The sequence below is a fragment of the Eleutherodactylus coqui genome, chromosome 3 (assembly GCF_035609145.1).
Source record: "Eleutherodactylus coqui strain aEleCoq1 chromosome 3, aEleCoq1.hap1, whole genome shotgun sequence".
Lineage (NCBI taxonomy): Eukaryota > Metazoa > Chordata > Amphibia > Anura > Eleutherodactylidae > Eleutherodactylus > Eleutherodactylus coqui.
The window spans coordinates 7,313,089-7,337,738 of NC_089839.1; the positions used below are offsets into that span (position 1 = coordinate 7,313,089).

General features: G+C 44.0%; 1 protein-coding gene across 1 annotated transcript in view; it reads left to right on the top strand.

Moving 5' to 3' along the window:
* TGFB2 (transforming growth factor beta 2) overlaps nt 1–11,989 on the top strand; it is a 106,492-nt gene extending 94,503 nt beyond the window's left edge. Inside the window, exons 5-7 of the mRNA XM_066595080.1 lie at nt 1,070–1,247; nt 3,145–3,298; nt 7,235–11,989. Coding sequence (XP_066451177.1) covers nt 1,070–1,247; nt 3,145–3,298; nt 7,235–7,393 — 491 coding nt within the window. The 3' untranslated portion in view covers nt 7,394–11,989. The remainder of the gene's footprint in view (nt 1–1,069; nt 1,248–3,144; nt 3,299–7,234) is intronic.
* The last annotated feature ends 12,661 nt before the right edge of the window (nt 11,990–24,650 follow it).

Sequence of the window (24,650 nt, forward strand, 5' to 3'; positions counted from 1 at the left end):
CATACTCAACTCGCCCCATGCCCACTGCAGCTGCTCCATCTGTTGGGGCACATTTTGCTGATAGGTGAGAGCAGATCTCACAGCCCCTTCCAGCAGATCCCAAACACATTCACTGGGATGACAGTCCAGTGAGTTTGGGGGCCAAAAGTGGGGAATTCATTGGCATGTTCTTCCAACCATTCCCCAGTGATCTGAGCTCGATGGCATGGAGCATTGACTTGTTGAAAGATGGCACTGTGGTCATGGAAGACTTCTTGAACATATGGGTGTAGATGGTCCGCTAACTAGTTTCTGTAGCGTTCACCATTCAAAGTTTGTGGTATGATGACCTGTGGCCATGCTAGGAAAACACTCCCCAGACCATGACACCACCACCACACTTATGGTCCACACATGGGATATGGCTTCATGCTGTTTACCCCAGATGAGGACCCAGCCATCCGTATGGTTCATCAGGAAACAGAACTCGTCACTGTAGATGACCTTCTGCCATGTGTCCAATGTCAATTAATGCCTTTCAACTTTGAGGAGCCCATGTGAGAAGTTTGTTAGCGATGACAAGGGGTCATCAGCGGCACCCTTTGGCTATTGAACCCCAGTCAACCCAAAGTATGCCACATGGTTATTGTGGAAATTTGTGTGCCACCCCACCCTTGTCTCTAGGATCAAGCACATGTGGCCTGCTGCTGTCTAATCTTCAGTCCATGGTTCAGCCACTCTTGGTACACTCCGGGGTTTGAGAACCACTGGCACCGCACCTCGGGCACCAATCTGGTTAAAGTCACTCAAGCCACCACATATACCCATGACTGCTAAATGTTGCCTTCTGTTGCGCAGATGAGAGGGTGGGATATTATCTGAGAGCAGATCATGACGTGCCCATTGCTTGGTACCACATTACCGATCACAAGATGTCACGTGCCAGCAGTTCCTAATGCAATGAACGTTCGGTGTTGATATATTGCCTTGTCATCCTATATTGAATAAAGAAGGCAAAATAAATGTACCGTTTAATCCAGCGTGATTATAGTTGCAGATTTGAATGACAGTTCTGGTTTCTGTATCTCAGGTATCGACGACTCCTTCTTATATCCCATTGTGGACCACAAAAATCTGAAGCCTGGTCAGAAAAAGCACAACAGCCAGACCCCCCATCTACTGCTGATGCTGCTACCATCCTACAGACAAGAATCCCAGCAATCAAGTCGGCGGAGGAAACGGGCGTTAGATGCTGCATATTGTTTCAGGTGTGTGAACGGAACCAACTGTCAAATTACCAGCAATAAACAGGCAGACAGATTTGAAGAGTCCGCCATGTTTAGAAAGCCCATCTTTAATACCGTGTTAAGAGAATTCAGTGTTAACAGAAAGAGAAAGTAGGACGGGGTCTTTCATCTTGACCTCTATCAATTAAACAAGATGGGAGTGGCTTCAACTGTATCTATGGAGGACCCAACAAGTCCATGTATTACATAGAAAGCCTTTAATAAGCACCATGTAGTACTTCATTTCTCCTGTGATGGCACTGTGGGAGAATTGAACACTTGCGGTAGTAGAAGCGGGGAGCAGATTTTTTTTGATGGATGCTTCCAACAAATGTTGTATTGTATTTTTTAACCTGTTGGCAACATCTGCTGTACATGTATAATGGCTATGTGCTGGGATCGTATAGGGCAGGCCCAGGAGTCAAACCAGCTCCATACACGGTAGGTGTATTCTTGTTTTTGTCTTTAACCATTTAAATACCGCTATGAATTCTGAGAGCTGCATTTATATTGCCGTGATTGGCATTTAAATGTCTGAACACCCCCCCTGCCGTTTAGGAGTCATGGCAGCCTGGTACCTTCTGAAGGCTCCCTGGGCTGCCATGTAGTTAAGCCTATTAAGACATGCCTGTGGCAGGGCTTCATAAGAAGGCCTACAGAAATACTACATATTGCAGTATCTTGTAATGTTGTATAAGTGAGCAAACAATCGCTATTAAGTCCCCTTTTGAAGCAAAAATAAGTTAAATAAAGTTTTTTTTAATTATGAGAAAAGTCAAAAAGTTAAGAAAAAACTTTCCCATATTTATATAATTTAAAAATAACATAATTGATATCACCCTGTCTATAAAACACAGCTGTAGCAACAGAAAAATAAAAACGTTATGGCGGTCAGAAGGTGGCAAAAGATAATAACTTTTTTCAAAAGATAATTTATTTTTTTAAAATAGTACAATAAAGAAAAAAACTATATAAATGTGGTAACATCGTAATCACACTGACCCACGGAATACAGTTATCATCTCATTTTTGCATCGATGTGTAAAAATGAGACCCCCAAAAAGTGGCATCATCCATTTCAGTCCATGTAGAAATTTTTTCAGTACATCTTTTGGTACATTAAATGGCACCAGTGAAAAATACAACTCATCCCACGAAAAACAAGCCCTCAGGCAGCTACTTCAATGGAGAAATAGGTTTTGATTTCTTGAAAGTGGGGAGGAGAAAACAAAAAGGAAGAAAACAAAAAATTGCTGTGTCCTCAAGGCATGGAGCAATTTTAAAGGTGCATTCCGGGATTTTTTACAGGCTGACCTATCTTCCTGCTCAAGACAGTGCATGATGTCCTGACTGTGAGAAGAGCAGGAAGGGTAGAGAAACGCAGCACTCCCATTAATTCCAATGGCTTCCTCTGACCGTTGATGATGATGGTCGGCCCACTGTCATAACGATCAACTAATGGAAGGGGATTCCGAATGGCAGACCCCCATCCATCAACAGCTGATGACCTACCCTGATACCTACCCTAAGATAGGTCATAAGTTTAAAAAGGAAATTGTAGCCAAAAGCCTTTCGACTCCTTCATTATCTTTGAATAAGTCTACTGGGTGGAGCTTGTAGACTTGTTTAGAGAGTGCATTGACCAATAAAATTCTTTCTTGCTCAATAATATATGAAAGGTCACATGACAGCCCAGAGGACATAATAGAAATGTATAAGAATGAACAGGAGCAGAATCTCTAATGAATATTTATGAGTGCCATCTTGATTAAGACATACAAATGAAATGTAGAAGAAAGTTATCATGTAGTGCAAAATCTATCTATTGTGTGACTCTGCAATGAAAGAGAAGCTAACTGTGAAGCCTCTTTCTTCATAGAAATGTCCAGGACAATTGTTGTCTACGCCCCTTGTATATCGACTTCAAGAAGGACCTTGGATGGAAATGGATACATGAACCAAAAGGCTACAATGCAAATTTCTGTGCTGGAGCATGTCCCTATTTATGGAGCTCCGACACCCAGCACACTAGGGTAAGTCTACTTAGTTCATTAGTGTATCTCTCTTTTGTCCTGAGGATTGGCATATATGACATATATGTAGTGTTGTCCCCCAAAACAACCACCACCAGTGGATCTTCTTGTGGGCCCCAGTTCTGATACAGGAATAGGCCCCCGTAGGTCCAGCAGAAGACAAACACATTTAAAGCTAAAGGCCCCCATACACACTACAGTTTAGTCGCCTGAACCCTCTGGTAACAGTGGAGCCGGATGACCTTCTAATGTGTATGGGGGTGGTTCAACCTTTCCTGGACAGATAATGTCTTGGGTAATATGCATTAGTATCCAAGGAGGCGGCAGCATCAACGGTGTAAAGATAGTAAAAAAAGGGTTTTATTGCTCCATAAAATGGCGACGTTTCGACTTAATCTAAGTCTTTTTCAAGCCACCTCCAGAGCTATTTGGCCGTGCTTACCTCCCTAAACACATGAACATTTGGCTAAGTTGAATGTTCATGTGTATGGGGTAGCTGGGCATAACAGCTGTCAAACCAACAATGTTCGTCTGACATTTGTTGAAGGTACATAGGGGCCCTTATTTGGAGCCAATAACTTAGTCACAGAGTTGATTTGCAAAATAGAAGAAGTTGTTGCTTTGCTGCAAAACCCGTCCTGCAGTTCCATCTTAGGCAGATCTGTAAATGATGAGAGTTGTGGTGATTAGATGGACGGTCTTGTTACCGGAGGCCCTAAAAGTAGTTTCCCCCTTGGCCTATAAGAGGCTCTCGGAGGCCCCTTGTGTGTAGTGACCTCTTCTTCCGCTTGTAGAGCTTGTTGGCCACTAGACGCCTCTACGACGCAGAGAAGAGATTTCACTCTGTTACCAGAGTCTGAGAGGGGCGCATTATTGGAATTATGTATTCCAAAGAAAACATATAGAACCAGCTCACCCACACCGGACCCGATCTCAGAAAATAGATAACGAGGTCCAAAGGAGGAGAAACCACATGAGCCATGGGTGGATCTACTTTCTGCCCCAAAATGCAGGATAACTCCAGCACTCCCATAGGATCTGATAAAAACTAGACCTTTATTGTATTTTCCTTAAAAACATCTTCACAGGAACAGAAAGATAAAATAAAAATAAAATAATAAATCTTGTATATCACCAATTTATTCCACAAGTAATGTATTCATTACCCTCCACCAAACTGGGTACTCATTTTACTGACCTTGGAAGGATGGAAGGCTGAGTCAACCTTGAGCCGGCTACCTGAACCATGTGGTGATTGAACCTGCAACCTTCAGGTCGTGAGCAAGATATTAGGACTGCATTTCTGCTGTCTTAGCACTCTGCACCACACAAGGCTCTAACAGGGAAAGCTATGAAACAACCACTCCTACTTGTATGTTGAATAATCAATTAATTCTAGTAATTATTTGAAAATTATAGTACCTGTGTTTCTGGTTGTGCAGTGCACCACACAGCTCTGCTACATGCATATTACACACAGCACTGCTACATACATTGTTCATCCCATACAACAGGCATCAGAAGCAGCACAACACTGGAGTTGAAGGACCTGTAATGATGTCACTGTCATGCTCAGCCCCTGATCACATAATGATGACACTCATCCCGAGTTAATGGCTTACATGCTCCGCCCCTGATCACAAGACGGTGACATCATCAAAGGACCTGCATCCTTGTGCAGATTACGGGCAGAGTACAAACCCCCTGTGGCCTCAGTTGCTATGAAATGCTAACAAACACCTCGCCGGACAGCAGCCGTGTGTGTACAGGACCTGTGATGATGTCACCATCTTGTGATCAGGGATGGAGCATGTAAGTCACTCACAAACCCACTCACGCACAGACAGACAGGTCATCGTTAGTAGTATCATACATGGTAGATGCAAATAACATCATTGTAAAGTCTAGGCCACTGCATAAATCAGCTCAGTGTAGGAGGGCACCAGCCAAGAGAACAGCTAATCAGTGGGGGCTCCCAGGACCCCTGACAGTCTACTATTAAAGACCTATCCTGAGGATAGGCCATCTATAATTTACAACTGGACAATCCCTTTAAGCCTCCTGCTTTTACGTACACCATTGCATTATCAATACTACATACCATAGGCTATTCACATGGACTTGAAGTTCATAGCTCTCAAGAGCTTCCTGGGGCTTTTCAGATACATTTGGGGTCTTATACCATGGAACATCTAGAATTTTAGTAACGCCTCGCTCCTTGCTTTACTGGAGAAATATTCTCAGGAAGTTCAGCTGTCACAAATATCTTTTTGGCATTTACGGTACACAAGACGCCAGCAGGAATGTAGCACAACGTGGGCTTTGTAGGGATGCTGAAGAGCGCTACTGTGTTTAGTTATAAATAGTCCATTGAACCTGAAGGAAAAGGTCACTTTGTGTTTTACTAACCTATTAATGGCATCCTTATAAATCGGTAAGAGTTGCCACCGGGTGACCCACATCTGCGGTCAACGTTATTATCGCCCGGATGATTTAGTATAAAAAAGCCGATATCTTCAGTAATAAGCAGATATGTAATGAACATTCTAATGATATAAAGTTAAGAGCCGCTTCAAAAACAAAAAAGTTTCCATCACTAAAAATGACAAATAAAGACTAAAGGTAGTATATGACATGGACAGAATTAACCCCTTCCAGACGTGCGTTGTAATTGAAGTACATGTTGGGCGTCATTGTATGGAGCGTCCATATAAACACCAAAATGAATGGTGACGGCACAACGTGAAGAACAACTCAAAGAGCAGGAGATTAACCACTTCAGGACCGCCAAAAGCATATAAATGTCCTGTGGTCCTGAAGTGTGCATGGAGCAGTCTCCAGTCCGAGACAAGTCCACTCCAGACCTGGTGGCTGTCAATGCAAATTTTTTGGGAAATCCTGACTTCAAAAACTTAAAATAAAAGTGATCAAAAAGATGCACATCAAAATGGTATTAATCAAAACTACAGCTCACCCTGCAAACAATGAGCCCACACAGCCCAATCAGTGAACAAATGTAAAAAGTCTCAGAATAGGGCGACGCAAAGCAATTTTTGTTTACGAAAAAAATGTATTACTTTTTAAAAATAGAAAATCATTAAAACAAAGTACTTATATACTCGAGTATTAGCCGACCTGAGTATAAGCCGAGGCACCTAATTTTACCACAAAAAACTGGGAAAATTAGGTGCCTCGAGTTTAAGCCAAGGGTGGGAAATGGATGGTCCGTGCACCATTGCTTTCAAAGGGGCCATGGCTGCTGTCGGTGGCCACATTGAAAGCAATGGTCTGCCGGCAGCAGTGATTTTCAGGGAAGCGATTTAAATATAAGCCCTTCCCTGAAAATCATCCTTAGCTGTAGTAAAAAATAAAAAAATATATATACTCACCTGTCCGCCACTGCCGGGACTCAAGTGCAACTAGCCGCTTGGGTCCCATCACTGTAATGAAGTTCTTTCATCAGGCTGGGATTTAAAATCCCTGCCTGCTGAAAAGGCTGCGTCTGATTGGCTGAGCTCTCAGCCAATCACAGGCAGTGCTCAGCCATTCATTGAATGAAGCTGAGCGTTGCCTGTGATTGGTCACAGCACTCAGCCAATCACAGGCAGCGCGTGGCCATTCATTCAATTCATTGAGTTTCCCTGTCGTAATACTCAGTTGCACAACCCTTGGCGACAACTAGAGCCTCTTCTTCCACCCGTCTGCTGGATGTTTCTTCCACTGTAGGTATCACAAGCTCTTGAATGTTTGCAGGTTCCTTCTCCCAATAATAGTTTTCGGCTCTCACCAAAGAATTTCAATTGGATTGAGATCAGGTCTTGTTGCTGCCAGTTGCCCATTTCTCTCTTCTTCAGCATTCTTGTGTTACGCCTCTGTGCACATATATATATATATATATTCACAATCAATGTACTGATCTTCTTTTTTTTTCTATAGGTGCTCAGTCTGTACAACACCATCAACCCAGAAGCATCAGCGTCACCGTGTTGCGTATCTCAAGATTTAGACTCTCTGACCATTTTGTATTACGTCGGAAAGACACCAAAAATTGAACAGCTTTCAAATATGATTGTAAAATCATGTAAATGTGGCTAGAGTGTGTGTGTTTTTTAGTGGGATAAAAAAGTTAACAAAAAACGTTTTCAAAGAAAAAAAGCAAAAAAAAAAAAAATAGGCCTTGTTCGATCAGTGTTATTTTCTTAAAAAAAAAGAAGAAAAAAACGGTACTTAGTGTGAACTTTTTGGAAAGTTTATTTTTAATAACTGGCAGAAACTATACATCACAGAAGGCTTTATCCAGAGTTGTTATTAAAACGGAGTGGAACATTACCCCCTTTCCCATGCTATGATGTTCCTGTGTTAGAGTAAGAGATTTGGGCCAATTTTTTCAGTCTCACTGCCTGCCAGGATCAACCCAGGTCTCCTGAAATTAATTTTGTTGACACATCATTTTTCCTTCCTTGGTACTCTGTTGAATACATCATGAGACTTTCTGGTCTTCGTTCCCATGCTTGTGTTGTACCCAGCGTCTGAATGGCCCACTCTTCACATTTTTTTAATGTTTTTGTATTTGTAGTTGACAACTCTATAAAATTAAAGGAAAAATAAATAAAATGTAGATGTGCGTAAGCTTAGGAGATTCGCCTCACACAGTTTCCGATCTATTAACAGGATCGAATGTCTCGATTTTTTCTGAGCATCTTTGAAAAAAACATAAAAAGCATTAATATAAGAAATAAACACTGGAATAATGTGTAAGCGTTATGTGAAACAAGAAAATAATGGAAATACCCATTTAGAGGAGTTATATCTGTCCCGGTAATAACTCAGATCACTTTTTGTTTTCTCTACAACAGGCCATTGGTTAGTTGCCCCGCTTTTTTGCAATTTTTGGCTGATGATGAAACCATGTGCCTACCGCTGTTTCGTGGGGTGACTCACTGTTCCCTAGTGACAAGATGACTGCTTAGAAAATCTTGGGTTAGATATAACAATTAGCAAATAGATGAGTTGCCCAAGGCAAAAAACATTTTAGGCAATTGTTTCCATCTTTACTTGAAAATGGCAGACTCTGACTGATTGCTATGGGCATTACCATTGTTGTCCTGTGCATTTTTATTACATATACCCCCACAGGGATGGTAAATTCCCAAAAGGTTATAGATATTCTATATTTGGTTCTGCCAAACAATCGTCACCTTCAGAAGTCCTTGTTTTCATGGGTCATGGTCCGTTGACTTGGAGACCAGGTCATCTCGGAAGGTTGGATGGTGTGACCAGTTTTGACCATTTTTTATCAAGTTATGTTGAAAGAATGTGACTATTTAGGCCTATGGTATATATTAAAGAGGTGGTCTGGGCTTTTTTCAAATGATGATCTATCCTCTGTATAGGCCATGAGTACTTGATAGACAGGGGTCCGCTGCAATTCTACTGGGCTTACCATGTATATCACTGAAGAGTGTGCCTCAATGATGACTCAAGAATCATTCTTAGTCACCAATACCCTCTGTTAATTATCTTGATATGTCTTAAAGGGGTAGTCTGGTCTCTTTTTCAACTGGTGACCTGCCCCCTAGCTAGGCCAACAGTGGTTGATGGATGGGGGTGCACTGTTTGGGACCCCTGTCCATCAGCTAATCATCCTGCCCATAGTCCAGTGCAGTAGGCCAAACCTGTTGTCATCAGTGGACACGGGAGGAAATAGGAGTACTGGCTTCACTCCCATTTAAATCAGTGGAGCACCACACAGCTATTGCACTCCCTGCCTAAGACAGGATGTCAGTTTACAGGAGCAGGAAGTGGAATAGTAACGCAGCACTCCCATTGATTTAATGGAAGTGAAGCCGGCTATCCCACAACATCTGGCCCGCCGCACTGAACAGCAGGCCACGCAATCAGCTGATGAATGGCATTTCCAAGAGGCGGACCCTTGTCCATCAACCACTGATGGCCTATCCACAGAGTATGAAAACAGCCCATACTATACCTAAAAAAGATATCAAGAAAATGAACAGAGAGCAGTTGTAATGTAGAACGACCGTGAGTCCTCAGCACATTCACTCGCCTCGGTGATTTACATGGTAGCTCAGTAATCACAACACTAAAGTAGAATTGCGCTGTTCTTATCATGAACAACCAGAGAAAGGACGTTTTGGCCAAACTCAAGTTAGGCTCTTCTTCTTTGCAGAACTTGCCCATAGCAACCAATCAACATCGTACTGTTATTTTTCTGATGAGGTATCGAATATTATAGGTCTATTGGCTTTAGCAACCCTTTTGTTTTCTTGACAGGTTTCAAAAATGCCCTTCTGCACATCTATTTTCCATCCAGCTTCACATCTGTGACTTACCTTACGTACTCACCACCATTTTCAGTGTACTTAAAATAAGCCGTTGCCGACTACGCCCTTCTCCCAAGTCTGAGGCATTTATATGAATGAATTAATGTAAATTTCATTTATTAAACCAGTGAAATATTTAATAATTACTGGTCTAATTACCAGACCTTACTATGATGCTGTATAGCTATGCTATATGTGTTTGTTTTTGGGTATATGTAATTGTACCGATAGTATTACAGTGGGGGAACAGAAGGGGGGGCACAGCGGAGCCAAAATTACTTTGGAAACTATTCTGTAGTTCTCTGTTGTAAACATTGAAAACCAATAATTATGTTCATGATGTGTAAAATGTACAACCATAGCGTATGTTTATACTCCGTACAAACGTCAGCTATAGCGACCATTCAGTTACAGTTAGGGCTCTTATCGATTCTGTGTAGCTGGCCAGTATGAGCTGAGTCCTGTACATTGACTTGCACTAGAATACATATTTTATGTTACTACATCTTGCTCATAATTACGCCGTAAGCTACCTGTTCTTTTTCCTTTTAGTTTCTGCATGTTCCCAAACAGATCAGATATTTTTGCAATAACGGATTTGAGATTTATTGGAGGTTTCACTGTATTTTCTAGATTTGAACCAAAAAAAAAATCAAATCTGGCACATTTAAAAACTTTTATTTTGACCCCAATCTGACTTTCTGGTCATATGGTAAATCAAACGCCAAAAATATTTGAAGTAGAACTGAATAATTCATGTTGAGGAACACAAAATAGGACTTTTTTCAAATTCACAACTCTTAATGGTCCTTCATATCCCAAATAAATGGGGTTTGCTCAGTAAATTTGGCAAAATTTGACAAAAATGAACATGAAGGATTGCAAGCGGAAATCTTTCTGCCAAACCAAGGACAACATTCTACTCCTATCTAAATCAAATTTTGATGGAAACACTAGATCAGCTGGTCTTCATACCCAACGAATCACAATAATCGAGCCAAGGGTTCGATCGTTCCTGATAAGCCCACCAGAAATGTATATCGAGGTTTAGGAAAACCAAACAAAAACTTCTCTTGACACTTTGATAATTCTCCAGTTCAGTATTTCTACAGTAACTCCTAGTAGAACTTGTGAACCTTGATTACTATGGTTTGGTCAGCCATCTTGGTTCGAATGGTGTTGATCAAAATTGGCTACAATCGACTTTCTAGCTAACCCTACCATAAGGAAGGAAGGGAAATAGAAATATGCCAAAAGTGTATATTTCAGAATCTGTAATATTAATTCCCACTCCCTTAACTGCTCTCGACAATTGGCTTGGTCTTGGTTATTCAAAAACAAAAACTTTTCCATTTTTCTTCTAATAATCAAAACAAAATTCTAATTTTGACTCCTTTTCTTTACACTCAAATTCTGAAATTACATAAAATGTCCAATAATTCTCAATCGTACCGAAATTCCCGTTGAAGCGTCGGCTCGCGATTATCCGCTCTACAACCTACAGTATGCTTTCAATAGAAAAAAAAACAAAAAACTTTTCTTCTTCTCAACTGTGTAAATAGTTATAAATATGAGCAGGAACAACTTGTAAGTGATTTTATTTTATTGTCCTTTTTTTTACAGTTTTTTTTTGCTAGGAAGGTGCAGTGAATACGCCAGATTCCAGTAATGTCAGTGTAAAATACTTTAGAAAGGGCTGAGAAGCACCATATAAACAGCAACAACCTATAAAAGGTGTATTTAATTTTTTTTTTTACATGAACTTTTAAAAAAACAAAAAGTAAAAAAATATGATTGACTTTACCAGTCGTGGAACTTTTGTTTGACTTCCGCTTTCCAGGAAATACGCCAAGTTTTTTTTTTTTTCTTTTAAAGCAATTTTGAAGGGTTGAGATGATTAAAGAGAGAAGCAAATGAGTAACGGTTACTGGTGGGATTTTGGAGAGCAAAGGCTTCTTTATTTTACATGTCCAAACCATTACCCTGCGGTGGAGGCAATTAAATGTGAGGGAAATGGATTTCTTCAAAAGTGCATTGTTCAGGCATTTTCTTTTTTTTGTTTTTTGTTTTTTTTTTTTACTTACCACTTCTGAATTTCTGTTTCCAATTCAATTTGGTTCATTTTTCCTTCTTTTCCGTATTGTTTCAAAAACATTTTCCGTAAAAGAAAAACTAAAGTTCAGTGTTTGGGCGTTTCATCAACAATACACCTGTATAGACCGTGTAGGAAAAAAAATAAGTATACAACCAGTTCAGCTGTATTTTTGACTGATTATTCTGTATTTTAACACATTGTATGTTTGTTTTTTTGTGGTGCTGTAGTGGTAAATAAATTATTTCAGTTGTACAGTTGTGAGTTTTAGTGTTTTTTTTATATCTTACACACACATGTATATACCCCTGTTTCCCTGAAAATAAGACAGTGTCTTATAGAAATTTTTGTTCAAAAAGGTTTAACTTTTTTACATGTACAGCTGCCTGGACACTATTTAAATTGACTTTTTTAATTGACTGTTAGCAGGGCTTAATTTTGGAGCAGGGCTTATATTTCAAGTATCCTCAAAAAGCCTGAAAAATCATTTTGCATCCTCAAAAATTCTGGAAAATCATGCTATGTCTTATTTTCAGGGTATGTCTTATTTACCGGGAAACAGGGTATATATATATATATATATATATATATATAAAAAACTATAGACTATAAAAAAGTCTCCATCAACGTCTTGATATAGAGGGTGTCTCAAAAGTGTGGAAACAGCCATGTAGAATGAAAATAGTTCGTCAGACTGTGATCCAATTGTGCATACAAGCAACAAGGGAAGAGAGACCTGTCAGGCCATGTCATCAAAATGACGGCCATTTTGAATGCCAAACCGTTTTCGTTCTACACGGGTGTTTCAACACTTCTAAGATACCCTGTATAAAATATTGCAATTGTATTTCCCTCAAACCTAAAGCTCAGGGTCAGACCGTCACACCTGAAGCCCCATATGGCTTATCAAATGCTCGGTTGAGATGGCCAAAGACTTCTCTTGTCACAAAGACATCTAAAACTGGAGAGAGACGACGGGATTCCGAAGTGAGTCTCAGTCATGTGTGAAGATTGAAATAAGTAAATAAAACCCGGCACTGCAAGGATTACAGTCATACAGAATAGGAAGAACATACAACTTGCTTCACGGGGTTCTCCAATGGCAGCACCCCCTTGCTCCTGGTCTGCCACATGCCTCGATGTTGTTTTCCAGAGATCTAGAGCCGCAGTCCACAATGGGAGTTTAGAGAGGATCCATTTATTAGTGAGGATATTTAAAACATTACAAAGTATAAAAACAACCAATGGGGTAACAGTTGTGGGGATTCAATGCGTTTAGAGGGATATAAACCTCCTTCATCAAGCACATGACCAAGTGGTCATCCAGGGGATGTATATATAGTTGTAGGTACTGCTTGGAGGGGTGGTGTTAATTCCCGACATTTCATTTTCTTTGGTGAGCAGACAGGCTGCTAAAACCGCTGATTTGGGAGGATCAAATAGTTAAACTTAATTTAGCAGGCAAAATCCAAGATGGCAGGTTTAGCCGATAGCCTGATAGGGTATTCCTGGGTGTTAAAATTACACCCACATTTGCTGCTGGTAGCGGCTATTTTTTTACTATCACTATGAATGCTGGGAAGATCACTTGACTACAGTCACCAATCACCGAGTACGATACATTTCTTCTAGGTTCAACCTTTGATCGCAGATCAAGTGAACTAAGTTTTGCAAATCCTAGATCAAAACCTTAAACCAAGTTCAACAGCTGATAGCAGTTTAACTAAACCTGGATCAGCAGTATGGTTGGACAAGCTGCCCTAAAGGGGTTATTCAGGGAGGGTCAATATTTACCCCATCAGGGGTGTTGTAACCTCTGCTTCTGACACGGGGTCACATCTCATTTCAATAACTAAGCCGACCCTCCTCTCTGTCACGGCCAATGCAGAGATAGAGAATGGGACGGGTTTATTTATTGAAAAGAGCTGAACAGCTAGTCCTCTCTAAGGCCATACCAAGTGACTTAGTGTTGGAACCAAGCCAGAAGTAGAGGTTTTGACACCTCTGGATTGGTATTTTCCCTTCCAGGGCAACTCATTTAAGTAAGTATTATACTACACAATGTTGACAAAAGTGTTCAGACGCACATAGAAGGTGATGAAATTTGATGTTATTCCCATTTTTCCATCCGTTGCTAGGCCATCTTTGGCCTCAATGACTGCAGTAACCCTCCGTGGTTGCTTTCCACCAAATTTCCATAGATGTGTGAAGGGATTTGCCCCCATTCCTTGAGGAGAACTTCAGATAGTGATGCAAGGGATGATGGTCCTGTTGGGTGTGCACAGATACGGTGTGCTAGTTCATCCAAAATATACTCTATGGGATTAAGATCTAGACTTTCGGACGGCCAATGCAATTTGCATACGTTCTGCTCCTGAAACCAAGCCTCAACACTGCGTGGCTTATGACATGGTGCTCAGTCATGTTGGTAGAGACACGGAGCTATACCAAAGTATTACCACAGGGGAGGTGATGCCACATTGTCCGGGAATGTCTCTGCACCCATTGGCGTTGAGGGTGGACTTCAATATAACTAATGGCCCGAGTCCTTCCCAGCAAAAAACACTCCAACACCATAACAGAACCTCCTCCAAACTTCACTGTTGGGACGATGCAGTCGTATAGAAACTGCTGTAATCTAACCGCCACACCTAAATGCAACCATCCGATCAGAAAATGGTGTACTGTGATTCAGTTGTCCACAACACTTGCTTCTACTTATTTACAGTCATATGCTTCAAGTGCCATTGCAGGCGCCTCTGTGCATTCACTGATCTAATGTTGGGCTTGTGTACAGGCACTCATTCATGTTAACCCTTTGCATGCAGTTCCATTCAAATGGTTCTGGTGCTAATGGATGTTCCAATGGCCTGTGAGACCTCCTCAGTGATGGCAGATGATGTGTGTGATGTCTTCACAGCTCGTACAAGGCTTCATTGTCCATGTTCTGTCAGTTAATGAGGTCTCCCCCAATATGCACTGCACACACCAAATGGTTTCCATTTCCGAATAACAGTCCAAAAGTGCTGCAATATCCCGTACTGATTGGTTGGTGGCATGCCACCACCAGACCCTGTTGTCAGCTCTACATCTGGTGGCATCCCACCACCAGACCCTATTGTCAGTACTACACCTGGTGACATCCCCCCACCAGACCCCATTGTCAGCTCTACACCCAGTGACATCCCACCACCAGACCCCATTGTCAGTACTACACCTGGTGACATCCCCCCACCAGACCCCATTGTCAGCTCTACACCCAGTGACATCCCACCACCAGACCCCATTCTTAGTACTACACCTGGTGACATCCCCCCGCTAGACTCCGTTGTCAGCTCTACACCTGGTGTCATCCCCCCACCAGACCCAATTGTCAGCTCTACACCTAGTGACATCCCACCATCACACCCCGTTGTCAGCTCTACACCTAGTGGCATCCCCCAACAGACCCCATTGTCAGCTCTACACCCAGTGACATCCCACCACCAGACCCCCTTGTCAGCTCTACACCTGGTGTCTTCCCACCACCAGACCCCGTTGTCAGCTTTACACCTGGTGACATTCCACCACCAGACCCCGTTGTCAGCTCTACACCTGGTGACATCCGCCCACCAGAACCCATTGTCAGCTCTACACCTCGTGACATTCCCCTCATTAGACCCCGTTGTCAGCTCTACACCTGGTGACATCCCACCACCAGACCCCGTTGTCAGCTCTACACCTGGTGACATCCCACCACCAGACCCCGCTGTCAGCTCTACACCTGGTGACATCCCCCCACCAGACCCCGTTGTCAGCTCTACACCTGGTGACATCCCACGACCAGACCCCGTTGTCAGCTCTACACCTGGTAATATCCCCCCCACCAGACCCCGTTGTCAGCTCTACACCTGGTGACATCCCACCACCAGACCCCGTTGTCAGCTCTACACCTGGTAATATCCCCCCCACCAGACCCCGTTGTCAGCTCTACACCTGGTGACATCCCCCCACCGGACCCTGTTGTCAGCTCTACACCTGGTAACATCCCCCCCACCAGACCCCGTTATCAGCTCTACATCTGGTAACATCCCCCCACCAGACCCCGTTGTCAGCTCTACACCTGGTAACATCCCACCTCCAGACCCCGCTGTCAGCTCTACACCCGGTGACATCCCCCCACCAGACCCCGCTGTCAGCTCTACACCTGGTGACATCCCACGACCAGACCCCGTTGTCAGCTCTACACCTGGTGACATCCCCCCCACCAGACCCCGTTGTCAGCTCTACACCTGGTGACATCCCCCCACCGGACCCTGTTGTCAGCTCTACACCTGGTAACATCACCGCCACCAGACCCCGTTATCAGCTCTACACCTGGTAACATCCCCTCCACCAGACCCCGTTGTCAGCTCTACACCTGGTAACATCCCAGCACCAGACCCCGCTGTCAGCTCTACACCTGGTGACATCCCCCCACCAGACCCCGTTGTCAGCTCTACACCTGGTAACATCCCACCACCAGACCCCGCTGTCAGCTCTACACCTGGTGACATCCCACCACCGGACCCCATTGTCAGCTCTACACCTGGTGACATTCCCCCACCAGACCCCATTGTCAGCTCTACACCTGGTAAGATCCCCCCACCATACCCCGTTGTCAGCTCTACACCTGGTAACATCCCCCCACCAGACCCCGTTGTCAGCTCTACACCTGGTGACATCCCCCACCAGACCCCATTGTCAGCTCTATACCTGGTGACATCCCCCCACCAGACCCCATTGTCAGCTCTACACCTGGTGACATCCCACCACCAGACCCCGCTGTCAGCTCTACACCTGATGACATCCCCCCACCAGACCCCGTTGTCAGCTCTACACCTGGTGACATCCCCCCACCAGACCCCGCTGTCAGCTCTACACCTGATGACATCCCCCCACCAGACCCCGTTGTCAGCTCTACACCTGGTGACATCCCCCCACCAGACCCTGCTGTCAGCTCTACACCTGGTGACATCCGACCATCAGACCCCATTGTCAGCTCTACACCTGGTGACATCTGATGGTTTCTGTACTGGGATCTCCTGTGTGATCCTTTCCTTTATACTTAATGCTTACACATCTGATTTGCATAATCCCTTCACCTTACAGCACAGGATGGGTGGGGGAGCCAATACTTTTGTCACCAGTGTATTAACTGTATCAGTAAACGTCAGTCTTCACATGAAATGTGTGTGTTTCCCTGTTCCTTACTGGAGAGGTTAACTAAATTTAGAATTCTCGGAGACGGCCCAGAGCTGAAAACATTAAAACATATTCTTATTAGAATTAACATACTATATAACAAAATACAGCCTGGTAACAGTAATGGCCGTCCCCTAAACTCATCGCAAGGTCTTGCTCTGCTCCCGGGAGTCTTATTATGTCAACATTCCTTCTAACTTTGGATGAGAAGAAGATAAAACATTAACAATAAAAGCAGAATCTCCAGCCGCCAGGATCGCCTGGCCGTTGACTAAACATGTTTTCAGCATTGCTATCTGGGATAATGTTAAAAAGATCCCTACATGAACTCACATTTTTTATGGCTTGAAGACTGATTAAGTTTCATTTAAGACTTTATGGGCCGCAGCTCCTACACAAATAGCTATAAACTGTACTAGATCTTAGCCCTCCGTTTACCCCTTCGCTGCTTCAAGAAATCTTGGAAGAGTCAGATAAGCCTCCGTGCTGAAGCCTTCCCTATAATTGTGTGATCTTTCTAGTCCTTAGAGCATTGAACAACCTTGAACCTTTTCATGTTCGGGATTGTCAAGTTGCGGTGCACTTGAGTATTTAAAAGCTAACTTTGAGGAAGGTCCCTCCGGGTCGTGTTGATGCACTACAAAATAAGGAGAAAGGAAAAACAAGCCGTCTACCTAAAACTAGTGAAATGGAGCCCTGAGGTGTTACTTTTGCAACCAAACATTTTTGAGAACCGTGGTTCCTAATTCTAAGGTATCCTCCAAATTTACAGTTTTTGGAAACTTTTTTCATTAAAAGGAAGTCTTTCACTATTTTTTGGGCTACCAACTGAATGTACCGTCAGATCGTCGGTGCAGCGCAGTGACTGCGGGCTGCATGGCATTTCCAGCGGGTGGAGCTAGAAATGTCACAAGGCACAGAATTGGTACATTTTCCTTAACAATGGGCAGGGAAGGAGTCGGGCCGTAGGCAGAGGTGGAGTCGCCCATGGGACAGTCTACCACTAATTTGCACACGGCACACTTCACAAATGATATCTGGTGAGTGGAGTTACAGTGAAACACAGTAAGGGTAACAATATGTTCTTCATATCATCAGAGATCTGCCAGTATATACAGTTGTTAACCTAAAAGGTAGTGACAGACTTCCATCAAAGTCAATACAATCGAATCGAAATGGACTCACTCAACCTTTTGATTGCTCTTGGGTTTCAGATATTTCAGGGTCCTTGAGTTGCTATTTCGAAAAACTTATAGGCTATCTGGAGCCAATCTTTCCTGTGCTTTTGAGTCAGTAGGCGTGGACCTCTTGGAGTTCGGGCATGAAGAGCTTCAGCGTTTAGTATGTGCCTTACTGAGCAAATAGAAACCTCAGTGCCCGCTGCTACCAAAAGTTGCTGCAGGTCTGTTGAAGTCATTCAAGGTTTTTTGACTACCTGCCTCCTCAGTAGCGCCTCATAACATGACTGGGGAAGTGACAGAGGCCGGAGGAGGATGATTCATGTAGCTCTACAAAACACTGATGCATCATCTGGCCAGGTGAACCTGACGGGGGCAGTCACCCCTAGCCTACATCCCCGTGGTGCCACCCCTCTTCCTCCCAACCCCACAAGCTGGTGGCTGTTGCCTTGTTTAAGCCACATGGGAAGCATGTAGCTAAGGCTGGTCACGCTCGACATTAGAAAATGTTGTACTTTGGTCATTGTACTTGTGTTTTCCTGTTCTCACTCATTTGGCTCCGCCTTGTATAGTGCCATGGATGGTAAATGACAGCGGCGCGGATATATTCTGCATACAAGAATAATTCTGGACCTTCTCATCCAACCTTCATAAACCATGTAACTTCTGGTCTGACCGCTGTTCGGCGAGGCGGCGGGGGACCACGTGGTCAAACATCTGCTTCTCATAGAAAAATCTTTAAAAAATCTTTTGATATCATAACAGCTTGATCCTCGGAATGTGCAGAGAATGTAAAGGAATGAACTCGAGATTCGGGGCTGTAACAGCGTATTCCTCAAGGAACCGCACTTGACACTCAATTACCTTTGACACTTTCATTATGTCTTCTTAGATAACTTATTCTTCGGCTTTGCCAAGAATGTTGTAGCCAATATTTCGGATTATTCGGTCGTACGATCAGTGTTACTCATTATTCCCCTACATACAATCGTTAACAAATATAAAAGCATACTACTGCGCTGTACATGGGCTCAATGGTTGGCATTGCCCACTAGCAGAGCTGAGGTCCTGGGTTCAACCAGGTGCAACAACTATGTGGTGATTTTTAAGTGAACCCTATGAAAGCTAGTGAAACAGTGGATTCAATTGTTTCCTTTCCTCTTGTTGAAGTCTATATTGAAACAGCAACTCCCCCTCCAGTGGCCGATTAAGTGGACCATAAGCCCTGGGCTGCTTACACAACTGGAGCCTCTGCATGCCGTAACTATAGTCAGCAGCACCATTTTCCTGTGCCCAGCACCACTGTTCCCTGTCTATGTAGATTCTGCACACTCTCCGCATCCTGCTGCTAACCCAATACCCCTTTCAGCGATTCCCTATAGTAATAGTGCCCCCCTTCTAGTTCCCCGATAGTGCCCACAACAAGACCTCATGTTTCCCTTGTGCTCTCACTTAGTAATAATTACCCTTTGTGCCCCTCTCACAAGGTAGTAATTCCCACTTTATGCCATGGATAAGCAATATAGCCCTTCCTGTGCCCCATAAAGTAATATATCCTCCTCTGTTCCATCATAAAGTAATAGTGCCCCCTCTGTGCCTCCACAAAGTAATATATCCTCCTCTGTGCCCCTGTAAGGGGGTGATGCGAACACTTGGGCAAATATTTATTTGCCCATGCAAACGTTTATTCGCCCGTGCAAACATTGGCATGAATTTTCACTTGCTCGAGAGAAGCCATGCACCATGTCCAAGCAGAAAGTCCTGCCACTCCATCCTTCACCACTTCTTTAAAGGGACAGCACCGCCTAATGAAGTACCTAACAGTATTTTTGCATAAACAATACACATCAACTTCCCCCCTCCTTTTACAGACACTTCAATGATTGCATCTGCAAGCCCCTCCCCCTGCAAGCCCTGCCCCTGGAGTGATGCTGGTGGGATGTGGCCATGGTAGGAACAATAGGTGGGATGAAGTATACACTGTGGAGCAGCCACCATTTTTCCAGACAGTGTGAAGCTGTATCCCCATGCTGGGGGTGCAACAGAAGGGCTCCAGGGGAATGAGTGTAGGTTCCGTAAAAGGCTTACTGCATGCTACAGCGGCATGAGAATAAAGTGACAAAGGGCCAGTGGCTTGTAGGTCCAAGAGATAATCACTAGGGCTGAAGAGGGTCTGACAGTGGAGAGTGGGGCCTGCAAGGATCCCTAGTAAAGGCCTTTGCAGTGAATGCCGTATCGGTGTAGCTGTGCGGCGCAGCAGAACAGCTGCAGAAAAAAAAACAGATTCTGAAAGACATTGTGTTGTCAACCCTGAAGAGTGCGTGCAGACGCCGGTGAAAAGGCTGATTAGAGCAGTGGTGCTGCAGCCATCGGACGGGATTACCAGTGAGATAAATGCTTGTCAGGTTGTCGAAGGTCATTATTACTATTGAGGCTACTAAAGGTATTCACTATCACTATTAGGGCCACTAACGGGGGTCGTTATTGCTACTGGGGCCACTATGGGGGGTCACTATTACTACTGTCCTCTCCTCTGTCACCACTCCAGTAAGTAGCCGGCTACTACTCCCAGAATACTGTAGGTGATGGTTGGTGGCCGATTTACTTCACCACACATGGCAGACTGGTGCTCCTAAGAACTGCTCTTCTCACATCAGAACACACTGTTGCAACACTTTCTTTACCTCTGTGGGCCAAAAGGTCTTCCCTGGGAATCTTGACCAGAATTATGTCTCCCACTGCTGTTGGAGGTACAAGTAGACCTGATTTAGATGCTGCAGAAGCGCCTCTGTGTGCTACAAACACACAAAGTGCCTAATTTCCTTTTCCGTGTATACTGGAACAGGATCGATAGAGTCATCTCATAATGTTTATAAGGACAGCGGAATAAGTAAGGTATGTCTTGCACTGCTGGAAGCCTAGATAAAGCAGTAGGGCCAACAGGACAGACTTTCGAAACTCCAACTTATCCATTGTTCATATAGACACAAAACCTTGTCCCTATTAGTTGCTGTTGTCAGGCAGACAAATGTAGATCCACCTTACCTCCCTAATGTGTATCTGCTTCCCCTATTATGAAGGCAAACAATATGCAGACATGTCCCTATGATGAGGTGACCTGAGACAGCTGCCTCAGATGGCTCTGCAGGACCTCAGAGGGGTGGCAGGTTGCCACCCAGCTGGTAATTATTCCTTGTTGTTTGCTGTTTAATTGTGCACACCCTCGGTGACCCTAAGGCCACATGTCCACGGGCAAAAGAAGAATTAAAATCCGCAGCGGATTTTAACTCTTCTCCTGCCCGCAGATCCGCATCCCATAGGGATGCATTGACCACCCGCGGGTAGATAAATACCCGCGGATGGTCAATAAAAGTGATTTTTTTAAAAATGGAGCATGAAAAAATCTGGACCATGCTCCATTTTCGTGCAGGTCTCCCGCGGGGACGGCTCCTGCGGGCTTCTATTGAAGCCTATGGAAGCCGTCCGGATCAGCGGGAGACAAAAATCGGAATTTACTCACCCGCTCTGGTTCTTCCCTTCGCCGCGTCGCCATCTTCTCTCCGTCACGGCCGGATCTTTTTTCTTCGGGCCGGCGCATGCGCAGGGCACGTCACCGACGTCACCGACATGCCCGGCGCATCCGCCGGGCCGAAGAAAGAAGATCCGGCCGCGACGCAGAGAAGATGACGCCGCGGTGAAGGGAAGATCCGGAGCGGGCGAGAGGTGAGTTAATTCCTATTTATTCTTATTTTCAGCGCTCATGTCCGCGGGGCAGGAGAATCCGTAGCGGGCCTGATTTTCCCCGTGGACATGAGGCCTAAAGAAGAACTCCCTCCATGTTTTTTTGGTTTTGCTTCTTTCAGTTGTGTGATATCCATGCCAGTATCAGCTCTGACAGTATTAGCCATCGTGTTCTTTGGGTCTTCTTTTGACACTGATCTGTCCAAGTATTATAGATATTTCTAGCGGCTCTGCTTGCATTACATGGCCAAAATCCGTGAGTCTGAGTCCGGTCATCTTGTCCTCCATGAGTCTGAGTCCGGCCATCTTGTCCTCCATGAGTCTGAGTCCGGCCATCTTGTCCTCCATGAGTCTGAGTCTGGTCATCTTGTCCTCCATAAGTCTGAGTCCGGCCATCTTGCCCTCCAGTGATATATCTGATCTTATACGCAGCAGCTTTTGCTAGCAGCTCCAATACATCAATCCTTCTTCTATCGGCTTCTTTCGTAGTTCAGCTTTCACATCCATACGTGGCTCTGGGGTAAGCGGTGGTTTGCACTATCCTGTCTTTAGTTGCTATGCTGATATCCCTACTTTTCCAGATTTTGTCCATGTTTAGCATCACTCTTCGCCCCAATGCCATCCTACGTTTTATCTCTGACATAGTAAATTATTTTTTACTGGCCATTAATTGATGGTGAAAAACAATTGCCAACTGCAAGCAGTCCAGGCAGCAAGCCAACAGGCATTTCATTCACCAGTCCACGAGTGGCCACTGTTGCTGTGACCCCTGAGATCTGGGGGCAGAGGTCAGTGGTCACAGCAGTGGTGCCTGCTGGTGGACAGAGCTGCATGCTGGGTGAGTGAATTGCTAGTCATGTTGCTGCCAGGCAACTACTGGGAGCACTATTACTACTAAAGCCACTGTTGGGGACACTATTACTACTGGGACCACTACGGCGGGTCACTTTTATTACTAGGCCCACTATGAGAGACACTATTACTACTGGGGGCACAATGGCAGCGTCACCGTTATTACTAGGGTCACTATGAAGGATATTATTACTACTAGGGTCAATTTTATAAATGGGACCACTATGGGGGATGCTGTTACTACTGGGACCACTATGGGAGTTAATATTAGGACTGGGGCCACTATGGGTTCACTATAACTATTAGGACCATTATGAGGGGCATTATTACCACTGGGACCACTATGGGAGTTAATATTAGTTAATATTATACTATAACTATTGGGACCATTATGAGGGACATTATTACTACTGGGACATTATTACTATGGGGGACACTTATTACTGGGATCACTATGGGGAACACTATTTCTACTTGAGTAACTATACACAACAGTATTAGTACTAGGGCCACTAATGGGGGCACTATTACTACTAGGGTACTATTACTACTGGAGCCACTAATGCAGAGTCACTATTACTACTAGGGCCACAATGGGGGATATTATTACTACTGGGGCCACAATAGGGGGTCACTGTTATTACTAGGGCCACTATGGGGGAAACTATTACTACTGGGGATGCTTTTACAAATGGGAGCACAATGGGGGAATCTGTTACTACTGGGGCTACTATGGGAGTCAATATTAGGGATACGGTCACTATAACTATTGGAACCATTATGAGGGATATTATTACTACTGGGGACACTGTTACTACTAGGATCACTATGGAGGACACTATTTCTACTGGGGCATTCATGGGAGACAGTAGTACTACTAACGGAGGCCCTATTACTGCTGAAAGCACTAACAGGGGCACTATTACTAGTGAAGCCACTAATGCTCAGTCACTATTCCTACTGGAGCCGCTATGGAGGTCACTATTACTAAGGGAATCACTTTTGTGGTCACTATAATTACTGGGGCGATTAAGAGAATTGCTATTACTATATTGCTATTGGGGACACTAGGGGGGACACTTACTATTTGAGCCACAATCATGGGTGCTATTACTACTGGGGGCACTATTGCCTAAATGGTTCAAATATGTGTTGGGTATCTTGTGTATTGGTGCTTTCAGTGCCTGTAAAATGAATTGTTTTTTTCTGAGGAGGGGTGGGGTAAGTATTTTACGCTTTGCCTCGGGCAGCGTAAGGCACCCCTGACAATATGCAACATTTACATGGAGTTTGTATGTTCTCTCCGTGTTTGCATGAATTTCCAGCAAGCTCTCCAGTTTCCTCGCAAACGCCAAAAATATAAATAACAGACTTCCTATGAAATTAGCCCAAATATGTGAGCCTGAGCTAGAGATAAGGTGACCATTCCTGTACAGCGCTGCCGAATATGGCGCCACTACTGGCATGTATCGTCCAAGTAAAATACACACAGGGTATTTCAAATACATAATATTTTCCAATATATGAATGGCTGCCAGTGGGGAAAAAACATTGAATTACAGGAAATATCTTTTTGTGTGGGACCTCTTCCCGATGAGGATTCTGAATAAGCTAGGAAGAAAGTTGGTGTTCTCATTAAATCTGTAGAAGACAGTTAACCTCTTAAAGAGGTTGTCCAGTTGTAAACTATAGTAGCTATTGATAGTCTAGCCATAGTATAGGTCATCAAAAGTCAATCAGTGGGGTCTGCTCCCCAGGATCAGCTGCTCACCAGGCCAAAGAGCTTATGCCTGAGCCGATTTGTGCAGGATCAGACCACTCCGTCCTCACTATAGTGGCCAGACTTGGTATTAGTTCCTATTCATTCAATGGGAATTTTGCCTGCAATACCAAGCATGGCCACTGCAGTGACTCTAGAGCTG